General features: G+C 50.6%; 1 protein-coding gene across 5 annotated transcripts; it reads right to left on the reverse strand.

Annotated features, from left to right (window-relative positions):
* Window positions 1-8: 8 nt before the first annotated feature.
* On the reverse strand, window positions 9-14,833 carry VEZF1 (vascular endothelial zinc finger 1). Of its 5 annotated transcripts, none has more exons than XM_061469969.1 (7): window positions 14,601-14,833; window positions 8,495-9,300; window positions 7,819-7,882; window positions 6,735-6,918; window positions 5,060-5,278; window positions 2,812-2,856; window positions 9-2,429 (listed from the first exon to the last, which is right to left on the reverse strand). In XM_061469969.1, the coding sequence occupies exons 1-7, from the start codon at window positions 14,631-14,633 to the stop codon at window positions 2,002-2,004; spliced, it is 1,779 nt and encodes a 592-aa protein (XP_061325953.1). In that variant the 5' UTR covers window positions 14,634-14,833; the 3' UTR covers window positions 9-2,001. The 5 variants fall into 5 exon arrangements, with proteins under 5 accessions (XP_061325953.1, XP_061325955.1, XP_061325956.1 ...); XM_061469971.1 differs by having other exon boundaries at window positions 8,582-9,300; window positions 14,601-14,832; XM_061469972.1 differs by having other exon boundaries at window positions 8,603-9,300; window positions 14,601-14,831.
* Between the last annotated feature and the right edge of the window lie 5,512 nt (window positions 14,834-20,345).

Genomic DNA, 20,345 nt, shown 5'->3' on the forward strand with positions numbered 1-20,345 from the left:
GCTACATATTCTTCTCTACATTTTTGTTTATTGAGACAAACTAATTAAAAGGCACAAACATAGGGCATATGTTTACATGGACATTATAACAAACATATACATTAAAAGTGTAGGAATGTGTTTCCTTTCTGCTAAACAGAAAGTTCCTAAGCTTTTATATATACAAAAGTTGTACAATTTGATGTCCTAAAGTACAAAAGATCATTTATAAAATTATTTTACACTAAGCTCTATTTTTTTTTTGTGGGTTTTTTTTTTGTTGTTTTACTATGTAGTCCAAGCCCCTAGAACAGTTTCACGTAATGATACAGATACCTGTCACCTGAGCCAGCAGCCTGGCAATCACTGCTTGTTACTGACACGGCAGGGTAGGAACGGAAGCAGCCAGTCCATTTTGACTAGTCAGTCCTGCTAGCACTCTTGTGAAAATGCACACACTCTAATCTCTGTAGCTTTCAACTTCATTAAGATATAGACATCTCAACTGTAATCTTTATTTGTCTTTTTAATGTAGAGTCTTGGGTTTAGGGTGTTTGGTTTTTTTTTTAAACAAAGGTTTAAAAACGTGAATATGTGACATGATAGTCGAAAAAGTATAGCTGTTTCCCTAGATCTTGCTTTCTACTTTATGTACAGATAAACAGGTTAAGAAATAAAAAGCACATGTAGCTTAAACATGTGTGACCATTTGTGGAGACGTTCTGGGCTGCACAGTTGAAACCATCACCCCAGAAAGCCCCACAAACTGATAGAAATGTGTTAACACAATAGAAGAGTAACGTAAAAATGATGATGTTTGCAAATATTTACAAAGTTGAACAGATTTGCACAACACTTGATTAAGAAATAGGGGAGAAATTAAAAGACGCTCTCTGCTTGTCCTGGAGGGGCATCCTACCTAGTTAGTGGTTAGAATAAAAACTGTATACAATTTAATATAAGACAAAACTTCTAGTGAACAACTAACACGTCTGTCCCCTGCTGCAACACCAGCAGGCTCTGATTGGGAGGCAGAGGGCATAAAAATCATACCCAGTGCCTCCAGAATCTTCCAGCTTAAAGCAATATTTCTTAAGTTTCAAAGCACTCCTTTTGCTCCTAGATAAGAGTCCCATAGGGGTCTGACTGTTCAGAGACCATGTTTACATACATCTCGACTCCTCTTCTGTCAGCCACGGCTGTTTCTCACCAAACCATAAGCTTTCTTAAACAAAATGTTGACTACAATGCTCTATTCCCTTAGGGTAATATGTTGGGTAATATTTACATCTCCAAATATCAGGTCACAATCCCTATTATACGTTGAAGTTAGAATGATAAGTTATCATATGCTTTGCATATCAGAGCTGGTATCACCTTTCCCATAGGGAATGCTGCCTGAAATTACCATATTCCCAAAGGTAAAATGCATATTTTTCTCCAAAATGCATTTTTCTTTTGTTTAAAATGACAACATTGTAATGCATTTACTCCGTAAAAGAAAAAACATCAACACAGACAAGGATTCTACACTAGCTCAGAAACTTAAACAACTGTCAAGTTAAGATTAGCCATCCGCCCTGTTAAACACGCAGAGGGGTCTTTGCTAGTGCTTACATTAAAGTAATTCTCTAAGTTATAATTTGGGGGATAAAACATAAAACTGGTGGGTTTTTTTAGTTGTTTTTTTTTTTTTTTTAAAACTCTGGCAATAAGTATCTGCTCTAATTCAGCATCAGTCAGCTAAGAGGGAAAACTTGCGTTAACTCAAGTGCTCCAGTGAAACTCAAGGTTGAACCATACGAGCCAAATCAACAGGGGAAGATGCTACTATGGTCTCTGATGGTGCATGTTGCCCCAGTGTCTTAGTCTGAATTTATTATTAACTAAACCAAAACGAAACAAAACGAAACAAAAAAACCCCAGCAACAGAAATAATAATAAACCCAAACAAAAACCCAGAAAAGAACTGCTGGTAAGGATTCCATTTTAATCCTTTTTAATACTGTTTAGAAACTCTTTTTACCAGGGAGGAGACGTGGGCAAGGCCTGGGGCAGGAAAGGCATGCTCTCTACCGGTCTCATGGCTATATTTAAGGGACCAGCTAACGTCATGGGCGTGGGGAGGTTCATGGGAGATGTTATAGTGACTGGATGTGCTATATTCACTGGAGCTGTTACTGGGGTAGGTAAATTGACTGGTGTGGTGAGCGTTAATGGAGATGTCATGGATAATGGACTTGTTATAGTTACAGGATGCCCTAGGTTCATCGGACTGGATATATTAACTGCACTTGATACATTTACTGGACTTCTCATGCTCATTGCAGCTGCCACTGTGACTGGGTTTGTGATAGTCCCAGAAGCCACAGAGGACGTTATATTGAATGGAGTAGTAAGAGTCACAGGCGTAGTAGCAGCAGTGGAGGTTTGGCACAAGTTAGCAGCTTCTAAAAATGAGACATAAAAAGACAAAAAGGTTTTAACACATAAAAAAAAACCATGGACAAGATATATATATAAAAAAAAATAAAAAGTAAAAAAAAACGAAAAAAAAAGAACAAAACCAAAACCCAAACAAGAACAGGTACAAATTCTGGCATCATTTTCTTTAGGAATTATTAGTAAGTTAAAACTGTTAACATTCTATAGCCTACAAGAAATACAAACTCTCATGCACTTCATTTCAATGCAATATCTTTTTTTTTTTCCCTGAGAAGTCAAGCGAGGTTGTCTTATAAAGAGGGTTTCCATGTGCATAAAAACAGTACTGTACAGTCAAAGAAATCCTCCCAAGAGGAACATTATAAATAGAGGAGAGAGTGTACATACCGAATGGTACGTACTCTATAGCCTTCTCAAAGGTGAACTGACATTCTGTGAAGGTTTTAAAAAGTCATTATTAGGGACTGATTAAGCAAAGCTCGTTTCAATATTTACCTGCTTATTTCAGTCTTAATTATTGCCACTAAATACCACTCCACTGGTCACACTTAGCGATTTTCAAGGCTACCCAGTACACCCTTCCAACCCCCAGCATCTCCTCAGCTTCCACATAAGCTACAGCTCCACACCAGCTTGGCTTGCTCTGCGGGGTTTTGGGTTGGTGGGGTGGTTTGGGTGGTGCAGCAAGCAGGAATTAAGTGCCGAACAAAGCAGCCGAGGAGCAGATCAGTGCCCGGCCCTGCTGCCACGGGGTAGGGGGGGGTGGCTCTGGCAGGGCTGGGCACTGGGGAGCGGGCAGAAGCGGTCCAGGACGTGGAGGGATCACTACACATCCATCAGCACCACCTGCCGGCTACCCATACGAGAAGGCTCCAAAACCAGAAGCGGGTTGGTGGACAGGGGTAAAGGGAAGGGATGAGTGCTAGAGAAACCAACAAAAACACATCCTACATCAACGTTACAGCACTTCTAAGCCGTGTCTTGCTCCACATTTGTAGGGTAGGACACCAAGCTCAGTCTACACCCACGTTTCAGGAGGTAAGCCAGGAGCAAAGAGTCCACTCTTGCCACTTGGGCAATACAAATGTACCAAGACAGAGTTAACTTTGAAAGCAACATTAGCCCCATTCAAGGGTTACTGTTGGTTCTTCAAAGTCCATATCTAGGAGGGGTGGAAAGGAAGGGAAAGAGTAAAAAAATAATAATAAATTGTGAAAATGAATCGTATTAGACTAAAAAAAAGTATCCCATAATGTGTTGTAAAGCCAATGCAACAGGGGGCACAAGCACTGGAGAATCAGCATGGAAAGAGCAGCACGAGGCATGGCACTGTCTGATCTAGCTTCACCTTTCAAGCACAGTAATATGTGAAGACACATCCCACCCGTGCCCCTTCCCAGTTCAGTTAAGCTCGTATCAACTGACAGCACCTCTACCCACCCGCCTCCCTCACCCACCAGTCTGCCCCAACCCACTCTTCATGTGAGTGCATATTCAATCATCTGAACAGGAAAGGGAGAGGGAACAAGACACAGGAAGGAACAAGCAGAAACCCCAAATTCTCAGAGATTTTCTAACTCTGACACCCTTCTGCTTTATCTAGTGGCCTGATGGTCTTTAACGTTTCTGTTATCACTGCATCTGAACATGCTGAAGCTGTTTCTACACTGTCTGATCACAGAATTCAACTGGAATAACAACCAAGGCAAAAGGAGCTAAGCAGCCTAATACACAAACAAGACCTAGAAAAGAAAAAAGACTGAAGATACTGAAAGTAAGCTTAGGAGAAAAGGAAAAACAAGGTGAGTCAATAACATTTATTACTAGAACAGCTAGTGAAAGCAGCAAGCGGTGGCTAGGAATTCCTTCTAAAAGGAGAGTCACAGATAGGCATTAGAAATCAAACTGTTGTGAAAGAGTAAGAAAGCAGTAACTTGAAGACTTTAAGCTGCTGAACTCCTACACTAAACTGAAAGCAACCTATTCTTTGACACAAACTGACACATTGACCAACAACGGGAAGCCATTCAACTGCAATGGCAGCAGCACACATATATGTAAGCTGTGAGCTAGTGATAACGACAAATGGGATCACTTATGAGTTAGCTCTGCAATTAAGTGAAAAATACCCCAAACAAACAAACAATGTGTTCTAGAAAACCTTCTGCAAAGCCAGTGACATGATGCTAAAGCCAATGGAATAAATTGGGGGGAGAAATGATGAAAGGGACACAGAAAGCACCCACATGCAAACTGATGATGATGCAATGACCGAGGGTGTTATGTGTGTATATACATATAAATATATATGCACACAAGTTAACAACTGGTAAATATGCACAAACACAGCTGAAAACCACATGCAAGGATAAAAAACACACTCTTGCCTTGGAGCAGACACAAGCATCCCTTTATAATGATGACTGCTCTGCGCACAGACCAAAGGGAAGCGGGTAATAAGGAGCTCATTTACAACAGGGTAATTTTGGCCATGTTATCCTCCTGCTAGTTTCTAGCTATTACTAAGAATGAAACGTTCCTGTAAGACATCCTTTTCTGACATCTTAAACTCCCTATAGAACTATCAACTCCAATATCTTACAAAGCCAAGACTGTAAGTATTGGTTTGTTTTACCTTTCTTCCTTGCTTTGACGGCCTCTTCCCATAGTCTCAGGGTCTCTACCTGCTTTCCAGGCCAACTTGTTACATGCTGCTGCTGCTGCTGCTGTTGCTGCTGCTGCTGTTGTTGTTGCTGTTGTTGTTGCTGTTGCTGCTGCTGCTGCTGCTGCTGTTGTTGCTGTTGCTGCTGCTGCTGTTGCTGCTTCTGATTGCTGGTCTCTTCACTCATGCACGCTATGCCAATTAAGTAAGAACACAAATTCACCTTGAAAAGTTACTCTGTTTTCTGCTGACATCACAAAGGCTTCTTCCATAAAGAGCATGTGGAATCTCACAGGATTCCAAGAGCAAAAATCAAAGGTGCTTAAAACCACATAATTAATTCTGTGCTTTAGAAAACTACTTTTCCAAGAGCTAAAACACAAAGTGCAAGTCGGGAACATCTGCTCTGACTTCCTTTCTGATTATTTTGTTTGCATTTTAGGAAGAATTGAAGAAAAGTCTCCAGGCTCTAGACTTCGAGCTGCTGAGCCAACTGCGCTGGTTCTAAATCTCAGCTTTTGAAAGAAAAAAGCCTTTTAACTTGTTATTCCAAGTATGACCTCACACTTTCAGTTTACCTTTACATCACAGAACAGTGCGTTACTACTCTCTGGCCGCCCAACAGCTCATCATTTCCACCTCTAACAACTGCTGTAAATGCCTCATGTGAACTGGCCGAGCAGCCCCAAACTGGCTTGGGAAGCCAGAGCTGTAACCCTATACCTTGAAAAATACTTCACACCCAAATTCTGTGTTAAGCTCAACCATCAGGCATTTCAGACATTCCCAGGACCTTCAAATTAGCCAGGAGTAACAGGCACTGAAAAGATGCTGTAAATTAATACTGTTTAAAAGGCATTAAGGACAAAGTTTCCAAAGACAACCCTTACTTCTCCCTCTAGATTCCTCTGAAAACCCATTCTGTATCATTAACCGTGCAGGTTAACTTAAGTTACAGGTATTTTAATAGGGAAGATGCGAAAACCAAGCCTTTCCTTGCTTACTAAGCACTCCCAGGTTCAGGCTTCAGCACTTCCACAGACTTTAAGACTAGAAGGAACTATTACAAGCATCCCATCTGAACTCCTGCACACCACCAGGCACATGCCATTAATGCTCAAAACGTTTCAGGGCTGGATTTAAATGCTTTTCCTGTCAGTTAATGCCAAAGGGAGGCATCATCGAACCCAAAGGGTCAAAGCTTGGAGAAAGCACAGAAATCTTTCTCCTATTTTTGAGGAGCTGTAGGGGAGGCTTCACACCTGAAACTTGCCAGATCTTAGCAGCTCTTAAATATCCTAAGCTCTCCAGAATTACCTGCTGGACTTTTAGGCCTGTGTGGTTCAGCAAGTACTTAGAAGCTGAGAAAACCTGGGAACTCTTGTTGTTCAAAGAGATGGGTTACCCTCACAAGTTGCAGCGATAACAGCACATTCTAGCAGCAAACCAATTCCACACAAGCCAATTCTTGAGCAGAAGAAGATTCTGTTATCAACCATCTATTTTTAATAGGTGTGAACAGAGCATTCACACCTATTAAAACGCACGCCTAGGACCGAGGGGTGCGTTTTGGCATTTTAACGTCACCAAAGGCAATTCCCTTTGCAAACACACTGTTATTAGAAATGTTTTTAAAACGTTCACCTACTTTTATTGATGCCTTGTTTACAGGTATTACAGTTGATACTTTGGCTCTGCCCGTGTGTCTTTAAGTGGCTGGTGATATATGCTGCACTCAGAAGTTTACCACAGATATTACACGATACCTTTCCTTCATGGCGCACCATGTGTGTCCGCAGTCTGTCTTTGGTGGCAAAGGCAGCAGTGCACGTCTATATAGAGGACAACAGTTACACTTGAAGTGCAGACAGCATCGTTACAGTATGAACTACATGCCCACCATAAGGCTGGTTTACCTTGTACGTGCAAAAATCACACTCTATGCTACTTGAACTGTCTTTAAACAGTGGTTGCTTTACCTACCATAACAAGAGGTATCTTATAAACAAAGCCCAGAAGAGGCAAAGTTGGGTTTTGATACAATTTAACTGTACAAATATGAACCTGATACCCTCAATTGCTCAATTACGTTTGTTCCTATCCAAATCAGAACAAGGAAATGAAACCTTCTACTAAGGCTATTCCTTTTACACAAGGCTTTTATTTAATGCGATGAGTCACTAAAACACAGGTTGGAACAAGCATGGCTATTCCAAGCAAAACAGTTAATTGTTCCAGGGCAGTCAAGTTTTCTTCTCTTAGACTCAGTCATCAACTTACACCAACTTGCTTTCACCTCCCAGCAAAGTAACGGACCCAGGACCAACTATTCCAACCCATTTTACATGGATATAGTGAGGAACATACGTAATTGAAACATGCTGAGCAACACACTGCACACATGACTCCAGTGATCAGCACTGAGCTGAGGATGCTGTTACAATCCTACTGCTAAGTTAAGCACATCTTAAAACAGAGCACCTATGTTGATCTCCAAGAAAGCAAAAAGCCTCTCATCTTCCTTAAAGAGCAGCCGCAGCATCCTTTTAAACTGCATCTACACTTCCATCAGAACTACAGCGCTGCTGGTACGTAAGGCAGATGTAACTTTATTCCTAAACTTCCTTGTGAACGAACAGTCCAGGAGCAAATACAGTTCTGGGAAGATTGTTCACCCGAGATGCTAACGTTACAATAAGGCATTGTTCTTAACAAATCACTTTAGCCCTTACTTGGCATTTGAAGGGTCTCTCTGTTGAGTGAACATGTTTAACGTGACAGCTTAAATGATCAGGCCTGCAAACAAGAGAGGAACAGAGAAGAGAATGCACACTGTTACAAATACATAGTAAGGACACGGCGGCTAGCAGTGCTGAACACTGCTGGTGACCCCTTGCAGCCCACCCCCTCTGCACAGCACGAATAAATCCACCCCTCACCTACGCAGTGGCTTTCAGCTAGAGTAACACACGGTTACGCTGAGACCCAACCTGCTGTGTAAAACTTAACCACGTTCCTCTTAACACACCTGAAAGTGGCACGTTTGGTGGTACCCTGTGTAAAGGTGACAGAGCAACGGCTCTAAAGGTTGAAGCTTTCTCTCTGTCACGAGCACAGGTGTAAATACAGCCAGCAGCAATGCAAGCTCCCCCGCACTGCTCTGTCAGTACACCTCAACCCTGCTACCAGACGAGGAGGCGGTTTGCCTGCTGTGCCCCATCCAGCCACTGGCCTCTGCAAAGGCTGGTCAAGGGGCTCCGTGACGCCCATCAGTGACACGGACACTCGTCCTATGGACCTGGATGAGGTCACAAGATGGTTTCAAAACACTCCCACAAAAGAACGAGCACTTTTGGCTCACAGCAAGACCCACACCCTAGAGGTAAACAAGGCTCTTTATCCCCTCACCAATCTTCTAAGATGTCTGGTTCTCCTAGCCCCTCGCTATGATAGCTTAACCCTTCTTGGTTATGAAAAGCCAATACTTGAGCTCGCCTGGGATTTTCTACATGGTACCTCGAGAAGCCTTTTCCACAAACACCACAGGTGTAGGGTTTCGTGATGCCACCTTCGTGGGACCTCACGTGGTAGGTCATGCGATCCTTCCTCTTGAAGCGCTGATTGCAAATGGGACATTCAAAGGGTTTTTCATCTGAGTGGGACAGCTTGTGCCGGTTGAGGTGGTAGACATCCCGGAAGGCCTTTCCACACATCTCACAAGCGTGGTTCTTCTTAACGGGCTTGCTGGGCTTCTTGGCTGTCTGAGTCACTGCCATGGCCGTCGCGCCGGCACTACTGCTGGGGTTGGTGGCAGAGGAAGACGTAGTGACTGTGGACAGGATGCCTGCGATAGTCGACACCAGTGAACTTCGGCTGTTGTCACCAGCGATGGTGGAGATAAGGGGCACCATTGTGGTGGGAGTTTTCTTTGGCCGTGACACTAACTTTATCCCTGTGTGGCAGGACTCGTGACGCCTCAAATGGTAGCTGTCCCTGAATGCTTTGCTGCAGTAAGTGCACACAAAGGAGGTTTTAGGTTTTTCCTTTTTAATCCCAACAATAGCATCCTTTAATGTTTCTGGTGCAGGCTGAGGTTTCTGCGTTATTGGTAAGGGCAGAATCGGCTTCTGATCGGGTGGCTCAACAGCAGAGCTCAGGAGAGGCAACAAACTGTTCTGTGCTGCCTGCTGTTGGTGATGTGAGGCTTCGTGTGCCTAAAACCAAACATTCACACTTAAATTCTATTGATGGGTGCTCGCTCTGACACGGTGAGAACATTGACAACCTACAGGAAAGCGCATTCTACACCAAAAGCCATTGAAGTTAACAACTGGAAAAGGGAACAGAACTCTGGTTTTGGACAAGAACAAACCCGCTCACGCTGTACATGCACTGGCTGTGCAGATTCTGGATGGCACACATCATAACAAGCAAATAATTAATAAGTTTCCGGAGGGCAACACTTCCTATGGAAAACAAGGAGGCGCTTGTCAGATCTTTTCCTAACACAGCATTTGATCTTTACATAACAGATAACTTGTTTTGCTAGCGATCGTATCAGACGCCACCTTGGGACTATCTTTGGAGCTTATGAATGCACTGACAGGAGTTGCAAAATAATGCCCCACCTTTAAGCCGAGCTTAGTGCACGCTGAGAATCAGACTGCAGCCACAGGGAGCCAGGATGCGCTAAGGTGTCTTATTTAAACAGCGGGCTCGTGCTGGCGCGTTAGCACTGAACCAAAGCAGCTTGAATCCAGGGCTGTCTCAAGCCACATTGCTACACTTAGCAGGCTCCCATCGCATTTATACACTGAACAGCGTGCTCTTTGCATCTGGAAACGAACGAGAATAGTGACATGTCCTTTTTCTCTCCGTCAGCAGCTACTGTGTGATAGGCAGAGGAGCTAATTGGATGAGCACTGTAGATACCTAGAGATGCTGGAGAACACAGTTGGGGGCGTTGGGGGAAAAAACAGCCCTGAGAACTGTTTCAAAACAGCCACTACCAACTGCCTGCGAACTACAGAATCAGTGGGAGAAGCTAAAGGGAAGAGACAGAAGGGGATCCCCCGCTCAGCTGAGCTGCAGCCTGTGCTGCTACAGGCTGTCCTACACGCCGCTTGTATTTGGAGGCTGTTTATTCTAAGGCAGAAAACACGGTGATTAAAACTCCTCCAGTCAGACTAGGACAAAACCCTAGCAGATTCAAATTTAAAGCGGTTTAGAAACCACACAAACCAATTCGGTCTAATGGAGCATTAAAATAAATCACTCTAGCACCCTAAGCCAGTTTAAGCGCATCTGTATTCAAGATGTGCCTCGGTCTCATCAGACCAGTTTTAAATCAGTCTCGTTATTAACGCAGCGTGCCAGGGCTGAAGCTGAGTTTGGGGAAACTTGCATTCCCATTGGATCAGTGCTGCAGCCTTCCAGGACTTCTTTCCTATGGTTTCCTTCACAAAATAACACGACCCGAGGCTGTCAGAGCCGAACAAAACGCTGCGCTGGCTCGTGCCCCCCAGCCTGTCTCCGTTTACAGCAGTTCAGGACGGGCAGCACTACAAACCGCGCTCAGGCTAATACTCTTCCTATGGGAATCCATTCCATCACGTCCTCTGGAGAAGTCAGTACCTCCACGAGCTCACTCGGGGACTTTATTCTTAGTTGCATCCAAGCTCTGGCCACTTTGCCTCTCCCGACTGCTGCAGCAGCTACAGCACCTCAGTGGGGCTCCCCCCTGGCTGCAGGGGGGGGGTCCCACCTCCTCCTGCCACCGCTGGGGCCCTGCAGCATTCAAGCCACTCACTTTTCAGGAGCACGATGCCGGTGATCTTTGGATAGAAGCCACCGGTGGACACAAACACTGACCCACGTGGGTGTGAATACGTGCTCCCTAACACTCCGAGCCTATGTGACAGGAAAACGGCTCACGGGAGAAAGCCTGGATTCGGTGTGACAACGTGCAGGACTCGGCAGGAGCCAGGCCAGCCTGTCCGGTTGGATCCCATCCGCGCCGGAGCTCGGGATGCAACAGGTAGGTTGAGAATTACCACACCGGGCCTGGCCACAGCAGCCACCTCAAACAACAGCCTCAGGGGCTGCTTTGTGATTGCTGAGGAGCCGAATGCAGAGCTCTCCTGGAACCAGCACGGTCCCAACTCCAGCGTCTCCACTAAACTCCTGCCTGACTTCAGTGGCAAACGCGGAGTTCCAGCCGCTCCTTTTCCATGATTTTACAAAGCCACTGGGACATCTACGTTGCATAAAACCAGCATGCACCACACACATTGAAAGCACAATATTAAGCAAGTTGTGTACTTAAAAGACAATTTTAATTTAAAAACTAGAAAATCTGAGATGTTTTACAGCCAGCTTGAAATAAGCGTTAGACAATGTTGTTAAACTGCATCAGAAGACACTTAAGAGCACCTAAGGATAGCTCCAGAGATACAGTTACAAAGGCAGAGCTAGCAGATCGGATAATAGAGAGCCCAAATCCTTTGGACAAGGTTCAAACTTACGCAGTTTATGGATATTTTTAAGCCTTAAAGAACCGTGAGCACTTGATGGCAACGATGCACTTATTGCTACGGAACCGATCCGGATGGGAGCCATAAAACAATGTATATTCATAAGGCTACAGGCTACGGAGCCGCTGCTTATATAAGTCTGCTTATCTTGGTTCCCAGATAGCCACCGCTATTAGCAGGGCTGTCTTCCTAACAACCCCTGTTTGCAACAAGCAGTATTCCTCCCTTCCCGAGGGCTGCAGCATCAAAGCCTTTTAGCAAAGGATCAGGCGGTATTTGTTTCACTCCCTGCTCCAGAAGGGAGCCGGCACCTGCTGCACGCCCCTGGCAAGTCATTCCTATTCAGGCACAGACCCGGCTTTGCCTGACCCAGCATTCACATCAAGTCAACAGTTCAGTGATACTTGGCTCGCCCGGGCCAAACCCCCCTTGGTTCTAGCACTGATTTGTGCTTTCCTTGGGGGGCAGTAAACACCAGCGAGCTGTAATTCCTGACCCGCAGTGCTAGGATGTGGCATTGTGAACTCCCAATGCCAGAGGCGAACATTTTTTTGCGCTCCAGCCTTAATGTGAGAGCAACAAATTAGCATGAGTCATATCTCCAGCGCTCTGCTTGATGGATGAGTCCTCCTCACATTAACAGATACAACTTTCACTTTCCCCAGCAGATACTTAAAGTGGGTTTCAAAATGAGCATTTCAGGCACTATTAAGATCCCAACGAGAACTGCTCCAAACAAGAACCGCTTACTCAGTAGCGCAGCCTTTAAAGAGAGAGCTACAAGTCATCAAAACGCCACCTAAACACAATCAGACAACTTTATTTGGAAGGAGCAATTTACAGTCACGCATCCCATCGCCGCCAAGGCTCGAATTAAGGCATCGAAGCCTCCTCCAAACACATTTAGCTAAGAATTACAACTCTACACACAGCGCCGTGAGCTGTCCCTGAGAAATCCTGTCACAGCTGGAGCGTGCTAAAAGCCCCCTAGAAGAATGAGGGGTTTATTCAGTCCCTGGCATTTGTTATTTAACCAATACCGAGGAGGGACCGGGAAGGGCTTTTAAATCCACTTTTTCCTGCTAGTTTTAACTAATCCCAGTTGGATCTCGGCTGACAGGCTGCTGGTGAGCAAGGAGGAGAACTAAACTCACATCAGGAGTTGTCTGAACAGCGCTTTCTGCCCGCTGCATGAGGATGCTCGCACCCTACACCATTATTTGAACAAAATGACTCAAGGGACGATATCCAACATTTCTTCCAAGGTCTTAAGGCTTTATTCTTTGGGGCAAAAATAAAGGAGTCAGAGGAAAACTTCCATGCCACGGCTTTATGAAGATGCTTCCAAGTCGCACAGAGCTGAGCACGTTAGGAAAGGGAGCTGCTGACTCCTTAATTAGAAGCAGCAAAATCCTACTCCTAAATCCAAGTGCGGCACCGCTATTGCAAAAGGCAGAACCCTCCTCCAGCATCAAGAGGAGCAGGAAGACGCTGGACACGTACTTAAAAGTATTACTTGGCGTTTCTTAACGGAGGCTCCTGCAACGCCACGCTGCCAGCCTGGGAAACGCTCAGCTGGGAGGCAGCAAGGCGATAAAAGCAGCCCCAGCTCGGAGGGAGATGGCCCTAAACTAAGGAGATTAACTTCTTAGCGTGAAGTTTCCTACGTGCGAATCACAACTGCCCACTAGAGTGAGGAATAATTCGCCAGCCCTCAGCCAAACTCGATGGCATCACCCATGGCGAAAAGGCGGAAAACCCAGCTCCCGGTACCGGCTCCCCGGGAACATTCCCGGCGTGTTTTTGGAGGCAAGAGCACCCGAGCGAGTGACTCATCCCTCGGTACTTGCAAGGGAATGATTTTGCCCCTCTCTGAAGGAATGGTGCTCGCTCTCGGCGGATTTATTCATTCAACTCAGGCTTTCGAACTCGTGTCACGGGGCGGGTTTGGGATTAATCCCGAGGAGGACAGGGAGCGAGTGCCCGCCGCCGGGAACGTGCAAAGGGGATTACTGTACCTTGACAAAGGTGATGTGCGGGGCTGCTTATTTCTGTCCCCTCTGCCTCCTATTGCAGCCACACATTCCCAAGCTCCGAAAGAGCAGGAGGCACCAGAAAACGATCCGGCGTGAAAGGGCTCGGCTCACAAAAGCCAAGGGAGGATCGTGCTTTCTTTTTTCCTCCTCCTTTTTTCATCGCTACCCTGCCTTTCCCTTGGAATTACATAAACAGCGGTGCTCCTAAGTCAGCCTCTCGCAGACACAGGGGGGAAAATAGTGACTCAGTTGGCAAAGGGAGGGGTTGCCCGCTCCACCGTCCCTATTCCTGCCCGTTACCGTTAGCATTTCGCCAGTTTTCACACGAATCCGGCCCGCTCGCGTCCCATTTTAAACGAAAACAAGCTCCCCCCGCCAGCGGCCCTGAGTCAGGCCGGTTAAAGAGGGATTAATGCATTCTCCCAGACACGGTGTTTGTTCCATCGGGGTTTTGTTAGAGCCCGGTGGAAGGCTGCGCTGGTTTTTATTGTTGTTTTTCTTTTTGGCGGCGGGGGGGGGGGGGGGGGGGGGGAAGGGGGTTGTTGGGAGAAAAGCAAAGCAACAACAACAAAAAGAGGTTATTTGGGGGAAAATGAAAGGTGCGGAACGATATCGGCTTCCTCTGGAAATAAATAAATAAGGGAGCAGCATCGCGGGCGGCGGCGGAGCGCGGCCAAGCCGGGAGGCGGGCGGGGAGGCAGAGGCGAGGAGGGAAAAGCGCTGCCGGCGGCGCGGGGCCCGGGGCTGCCGCTGCCCCAGGCGGGCCGGGCCCCTCCGCTCCGCTCCGGGTCGAGCCCCGCCGCCGCCGCGGGCCCGGCCGGGGGGAGGCGGGCGGGAGGCCGGGCGGCGGCGCTGACTGACAGCCCCGGCCTAGCGGGGAGCCCGGCGGGCGGCCGCTGAGGGGAGGGGGGGGCGCGGGCAGCGCCGGCCGCCGCGGGGCCTCACCTGAAAGAGGAACGCGGTCCAGTTGGCCTCCATGGCGGGGGCGTCCCGGCCCTCGGCGGGCGGCGGCGGCGGCGGCTCCGGCGGCGCGGTCCCCCCCCTCCCTCCCCCGGGCCTCAGCTACATGGAGCCGACAACAAAGCGGCGGCGGCGGCGGCGGCTCAACATGGCAGCGCCGAGCGGCCGCTTCCGCTAACCTCCGGGCTGCACCACTGCGGCCCAGAGGGGGGAGGCGGCGGCGCGGCGGCCCGGCGGGGCGGTGCGGGCCCGGGCCGCCGCGGCGCCGCCCCCGCCGCTCCCCTCACCTCGGGGCGGGCGGCGGACCCGGGCCGGCGCGGCGGGGTGTCGGGACGAGCGGCGGGGCCGGGGCGGCGCGGAGGGCCGGCCGCCCCCCCCCGCGGGGCTGGCAATGGGCCGGTCCCGAGCTGGGGAAGCCGAGGCGAGCTGTGGCGAGAGAAGATGGAGGAGCGGCCGAGCTGCCCAGGGCCGCCGCCGCCGCCGCCCCGGCCCGCGGGGGCCGCCTGCGCCGCCCGCCCTCCTCCTCCTCCTCCTCCCTCCTCTCCCTCTCCCCTCCCTCCCCGCCCGCCGCCTCCGCCCGCCGCGCAGGGAGGGAGCCGCGGGGGCGGCGGGGGGCGGCTGCGCCCGCGGGTGCGGGACGGCGCCGGGAGGAGGCCCCGCAGGTGCCGCCCCGCCCGCTGCCGCCGGGGCCCGCGGGGATGAGGCTGGGGAGGGGGGGGGGGGGGATCCCCGGGGCTGCCCTGACCCCGGTCCCCCCGCGGGGCCGCGGTTCGAGGCTCCCTCCCTCAGGGTGCGCAGCCCCGCGGCCTCCAGCCTGGCCCCCCCCAAGGCTGCTCGGCTTTACCCCCCCACCCGCACACGCCGGGGTCCGAACTGACCGGGTTCCTCGCATCGAGGCGTCTCCAGCGCAGCACCCGAATGCAAATCAAAGCCGCAAGCAATTAAGTGTATACTTACCGTTAATTACGTGTTTACACACATCAAGCGCATCCCTGAGAGGCGAAGGACGGGGCCCTGGGCTCCCTGTGCCGGGAGGGCGCCTCCTGCTTCCTGGGTGCTCCAGGAGGCAGGGAAGGATGCGGGGGCACCGCGGGCACCTGTATCCCCACCTGAGGATGAGGGACCCAAGGGGTGGATGGCGGGGATAGGGAGAACACGGGTGTGGTGACTGGATGCTGCAACAGGGACGGGGTGTTCTGAACCCAAACCCTGCTCACGCAAGGGGGGAGATGACAACAGCCTGACAGCACTTTATTATGCTTCCCCCCCTTAGTTCCGTTCAATCCCGTGCTCGCCGACCCCGCTGCATCCGAGGCCTCGGTGCCCGCTGCACCGGCTTCTGCACAGCCTGACCTCAGCGAGGAGCCAGGTTGGTCTCTCCTCCTGCTACCGGTAACACAAAGGCAGGTCCCAAAGCCCCTAACCCCGGTGCGGCACCGCTCCGATGCCCCACTGGGGGTCCCAGCCCTCCCCGGGCGTTTCTTTGCTTTCCAGGAGCGTTGCAATGGAGCCGTCGTTCCCCTCGGGATGCTTGCGGTCGTTTCACGCCTCCCTGGCCATGTGCAAGCTGTTTTCCTTGAATCCCAGTGCCAGGGTCAAGTGGTGACGTCAAATTCTGTTTGCGTTCAAAAGAACAGTAATAGGGTTTCTCGTCCGTGTGCTCCCAGAGGGAAGTTTGTGGGAATGAGGCTTCCCGGAGCCCTCTGACCCCCTCTCGGGTTCTTTTCCCTTGGGGGAATATGGAGCCTGATTGCTTTTGCCCACCCCATCGGCACCACGCAGCCCCCTGTGCCGATGCCTCAGGTGGGCGGCGCTGGGGATGCGCAGATCCCCCCCCACACACACCCTGTTCTGCAAAAGCCTTGGATTGGGAAAACCAAACCCAAATAAAGGAGCCCAAGGGGGCTCGCACATGGAGCGCTCTGAGCCCCGCTGGGATCACACCGAGCGGCTCGCAGCTCGCTCACAGAGCGGTTGTTGCGCTCGCAGAGATGCTCTTCCCGTTGTGGCACGGGGATAACCACAGCATCTTCCGTTCCACCCCGCGCACCGCCGCATTCCCCTCTCCTGCCCTTTCCCAGTAGCAGCGACCGCTATCAGCAGAGCAGGGGCTGCAGGAGAGCCGAGGGGAAGCAATGCCTTGGGAACAGGGGGAACACCGCTGCTGCTCCTGGCTACGTTCCTCCCTGTTGGTCGGGTTGGTTTGTTAATGCCCGTTCATGAAGACCTGGGAGGGCTCGCGCTGGCGTCAATTAAAGGCTAAGAAAACTGCCCGAGCATCACTGAGTCATGGGAGAAATCCCGATGAGCACGGAGGAGGCTGAGCCCCGTTCTTGGGGCTTTGCAACCGAGGAGGGGCTACGGGAACAAAACTGGGAGCTCAAACCCTTCCTATGGAGTGAGAGGAGAGGAAAACGGAGCTGGAAGCCGCTTTCCTTTCACCAGCATGCAGCTGAGGCATCCCAGCACGTCCCACAACAGCCAACACTGGGAGAGGAGCTGTGTTAGGAGCAAAGCAAAGCAGGAGCTCGGAGGAGCTCTGTTAATAAAGGGCAAGTCTATGCCAAACCTGACGAGCTTCCCTTTACCCAGAATTATAACTGGAAATGCAAAAGCCACAGTGTTTGAAAACACGTTATTTGCATTATATATGTACATATACATTATAGATGTACATATACATTATATATGCCCCAAAGCAGAATAAACAAAGGTTTGATTTGCAAACTCCCCATCTTCATTACAGCAGCGCTGCTTTGGACAAACCCACATCACAGGTGGCTTCAGGTGCTCTGCTGTTTAACTTACACCTTCCAGCTCCCTTAGCCATGGAGCCGGGACAGCGAGAGCATCATCAGCCTCCACGCAGTGCTGCCGCTCGGGTACCCACACAGGGAATTTCTAGGGCACCAGGATGCGTGGCCCATTTAACCATCCCCAGGGTGCTCTTTCCTGCCTTTCCGAACACAAACCTGCCTTCCTTTCTCGCTCAGCGCTTCCCAAGCTGGTGTCGGGAATGCTGCTGGGGTATCCCCTGCTTCCAGTGCCCCACCTCCAGAGGAGGCAATACCCATGGGTCATGTGTCAAAGCCACTTCACGGCACGACTCATACAGAGAGGAGCAGCTTCTTCCACCGTGCTCGGCCACAGGACTTGGTAAGGTGCCTGTTTGGATGGGCACCAGTGGGTGTTGCTGCAGCAAGGATGCAGCTCCCCTCCATCCAGGAGCCCAGAAGGGCTAAACTCTGAATTCCATCTAAACTCTAGTCATTTTATCCTGTTATCCTTGCAGAACCCGCGTGGACTGTCGTGGACATGAGTGATAAAGTCATAACATCTGCTCTCTGCACACTTCCCATGGTTATAGAGCTGATGGGCTGGGTCCCATGGCAGGGACCCTCCTCACCCAGCACCTTCCCAGCCCCTATCTCTGGCACGCCGTGCTCTGCTTCCTGTGTTGAGCTTGCGTGTGCATCGCTCAGAATAGAACACATTGGACATTTCAGTGCTGGAGGAGCCCCTCTCTGTTTGTCTCTGCTCCTCGAGTGGATTCCACAGCTCCGTGGGGCTGAAGAGCCCTCGAGTGTGTAAATAAGCTGCAGTGACAGAATGTGCTCCCTGCAGGCAGCTTCCCTTCAGCTGCTTCCCCAGCTCGTGTCTTCTCTGGCGTCTCTCTTTGCAGCTTCAACTTCCCTCTCCAAGTGATTAGGGAAGCTAAAAAGAGACAGTAACACACGTCAGCGGGGAGCACGCACTGCAGGCTCAGCCGCCAGCACGGCTGCCCTGTGCCAGCTACACCATGGGATGGGGCAGCATCCTCCAAAGAGCATCCCACTGCCTGCTGGACAAGCGCATCCTTGACCTGCAGCAAACACGGATAGGAGGTGCTGCAGGGGTAAAGAGCGTGTTTGCATGCAGAGGGAAAGGGAAGGCTTTTGCCATATGGCTGCCCACAGCCATCCCCTGCTGCCACCCATCCACTCTCCATCCTGTGCCATTGAGTACCAATGCCAGGACCACCACACGCACCAGCCCTGGGGCTCGGAGGCAGCACTGCTGCTGCTGCTGGTGCAGAGCGCGCCGTCGCCTTCCCATAATTAGCACATCTGAAGGATCGCTCCAGTTTTCAGAGGAGGAAAATAGGATGCAGGAATTCACCAGCCGGCTCGGCTGGATCGCTGCGGAGAGGCGTGATGGCAATCCACGGAGGAGCAGCAAGGAGCTATCAAAGGGAAGGAGCCTCCTAAGCAGGAGCCTGCGGGAATACCGCTGCATTCCCTGTTTTCATGTGTTTAGCACCAAACTTTTGAGGTGCTGCTGCTGCAGCCATGTGCATAGGAAGGACACGGAAAAGCCAGTGTGATGCCAAGGGTGGCAGAGAGACTCCCAGGTCCATATGGAGCTGGGTGTCAGCTCCCATCACACACATTCACCAGCCCAGGGCTCCCCAAGAGCCAGGCAGGAACAGTGTTACAGCTGCTCCGTGCTGTCGAGCATTCCCTGGTGAAAGCATTCCCATCCCAAACAGCCCTGCCATGGCCGATCCGTGCAGTTCTGAACACTCCCTTCCCGGCTGTCCTGCTATGGGAAACCCTCCCGCTTCCCTGGAATATCATCCTCCTCCCTCTCTGCCATCCCTCTGAATCCAGCACCATCCCAAAGACAGGCAGATCCCTGCCTTCCTGCAGCCCGAGCTTTGCCTTTATGGCACACAGCACCCTGGCTCCCATCTCCCATAGCCGTGAGTGATGCTCAGCGCTGCGGCGGGGCCAGGAGCCATCCTGGCTATGTTTAGCAGGGAGAGTGCCGTTATCTCTTCCCACCTCCTTGTCCTCAGCTGTGCCTGGGCTAATCTGCCCTCTGCACCTTGCAGCGGAGCTGCACCGCGCTCCTCATCCCCTGCCCTTGGGTGTTATTTTGGGTGTCTCCATCACAGCTGCTCTTCCCACCAAGAAGCTGCTGTCGTTGGCTGCACCGATGGAGACGAGGGGCAGGGGAAGCTCCTGCTTTGAGGCTGTCCTCAGGCATGTGCGAAGTGATTGCCCCTGCTCTAAATGGGGCTGCGCGCTGTGGGTGCGCTCACCAGGGACACCCCAGAGCAAGCGGTATACGGAGAGATGCACAGTGCCAGGGCACTGGTGCTGTGCAGTGAGGATTGCCCATGCTTAGCATCAAATACTCAGTTCTATGCATGTATATAATTTATACATATAGGTTGGTACATGTATATTAACGTGTTTATACACATGCATGTTTTACAGAGATATGCAGATATAAGGAGGACGTGGAGCTGTTGGAGCGAGTCCAGAGGAGGCCATGGAGCTGCTGTGAGGGCTGGAGCAGCTCTGCTCTGGAGCTGGGCTGGGTCAGCCTGGAGAGGAGAAGGCTCCTGAAGGGGAGACCTGAGAGCAGCTCCAGTGCCTGAAGGGGCTGCAGGAAACCTGGAGAGGGGCTTTGGACAAGGGATGTAGGGACAGGCCAAGGGGAATGGCTTTAACCTGCCAGAGGGGAGACTGAGATGAGCTCTTAGGCAGAAGCTCTTCCCTGTGAGGGTGCTGAGGCGCTGGCACAGGGTGCCCAGAGAAGCTGTGGCTGCCCCATCCCTGGCAGGGCTCAAGGCCAGGTTGGACACAGGGGCTTGGAGCAAGCTGCTCCAGTGGGAGGTGTCCCTGCCTGTGGAGCAGGGATGCTGTGCCCGAGGCTCCTGCTGGTGCTGGATGCTCATTCCTG

The sequence above is a fragment of the Pezoporus flaviventris genome, unplaced genomic scaffold (genome assembly GCF_033815535.1).
Source record: "Pezoporus flaviventris isolate CSIRO_AGI_PZ_B2104156 unplaced genomic scaffold, CSIRO_AGI_Pfla_v1 ptg000063l, whole genome shotgun sequence".
In the NCBI taxonomy this organism is placed as follows: Eukaryota; Metazoa; Chordata; class Aves; order Psittaciformes; family Psittacidae; genus Pezoporus; species Pezoporus flaviventris.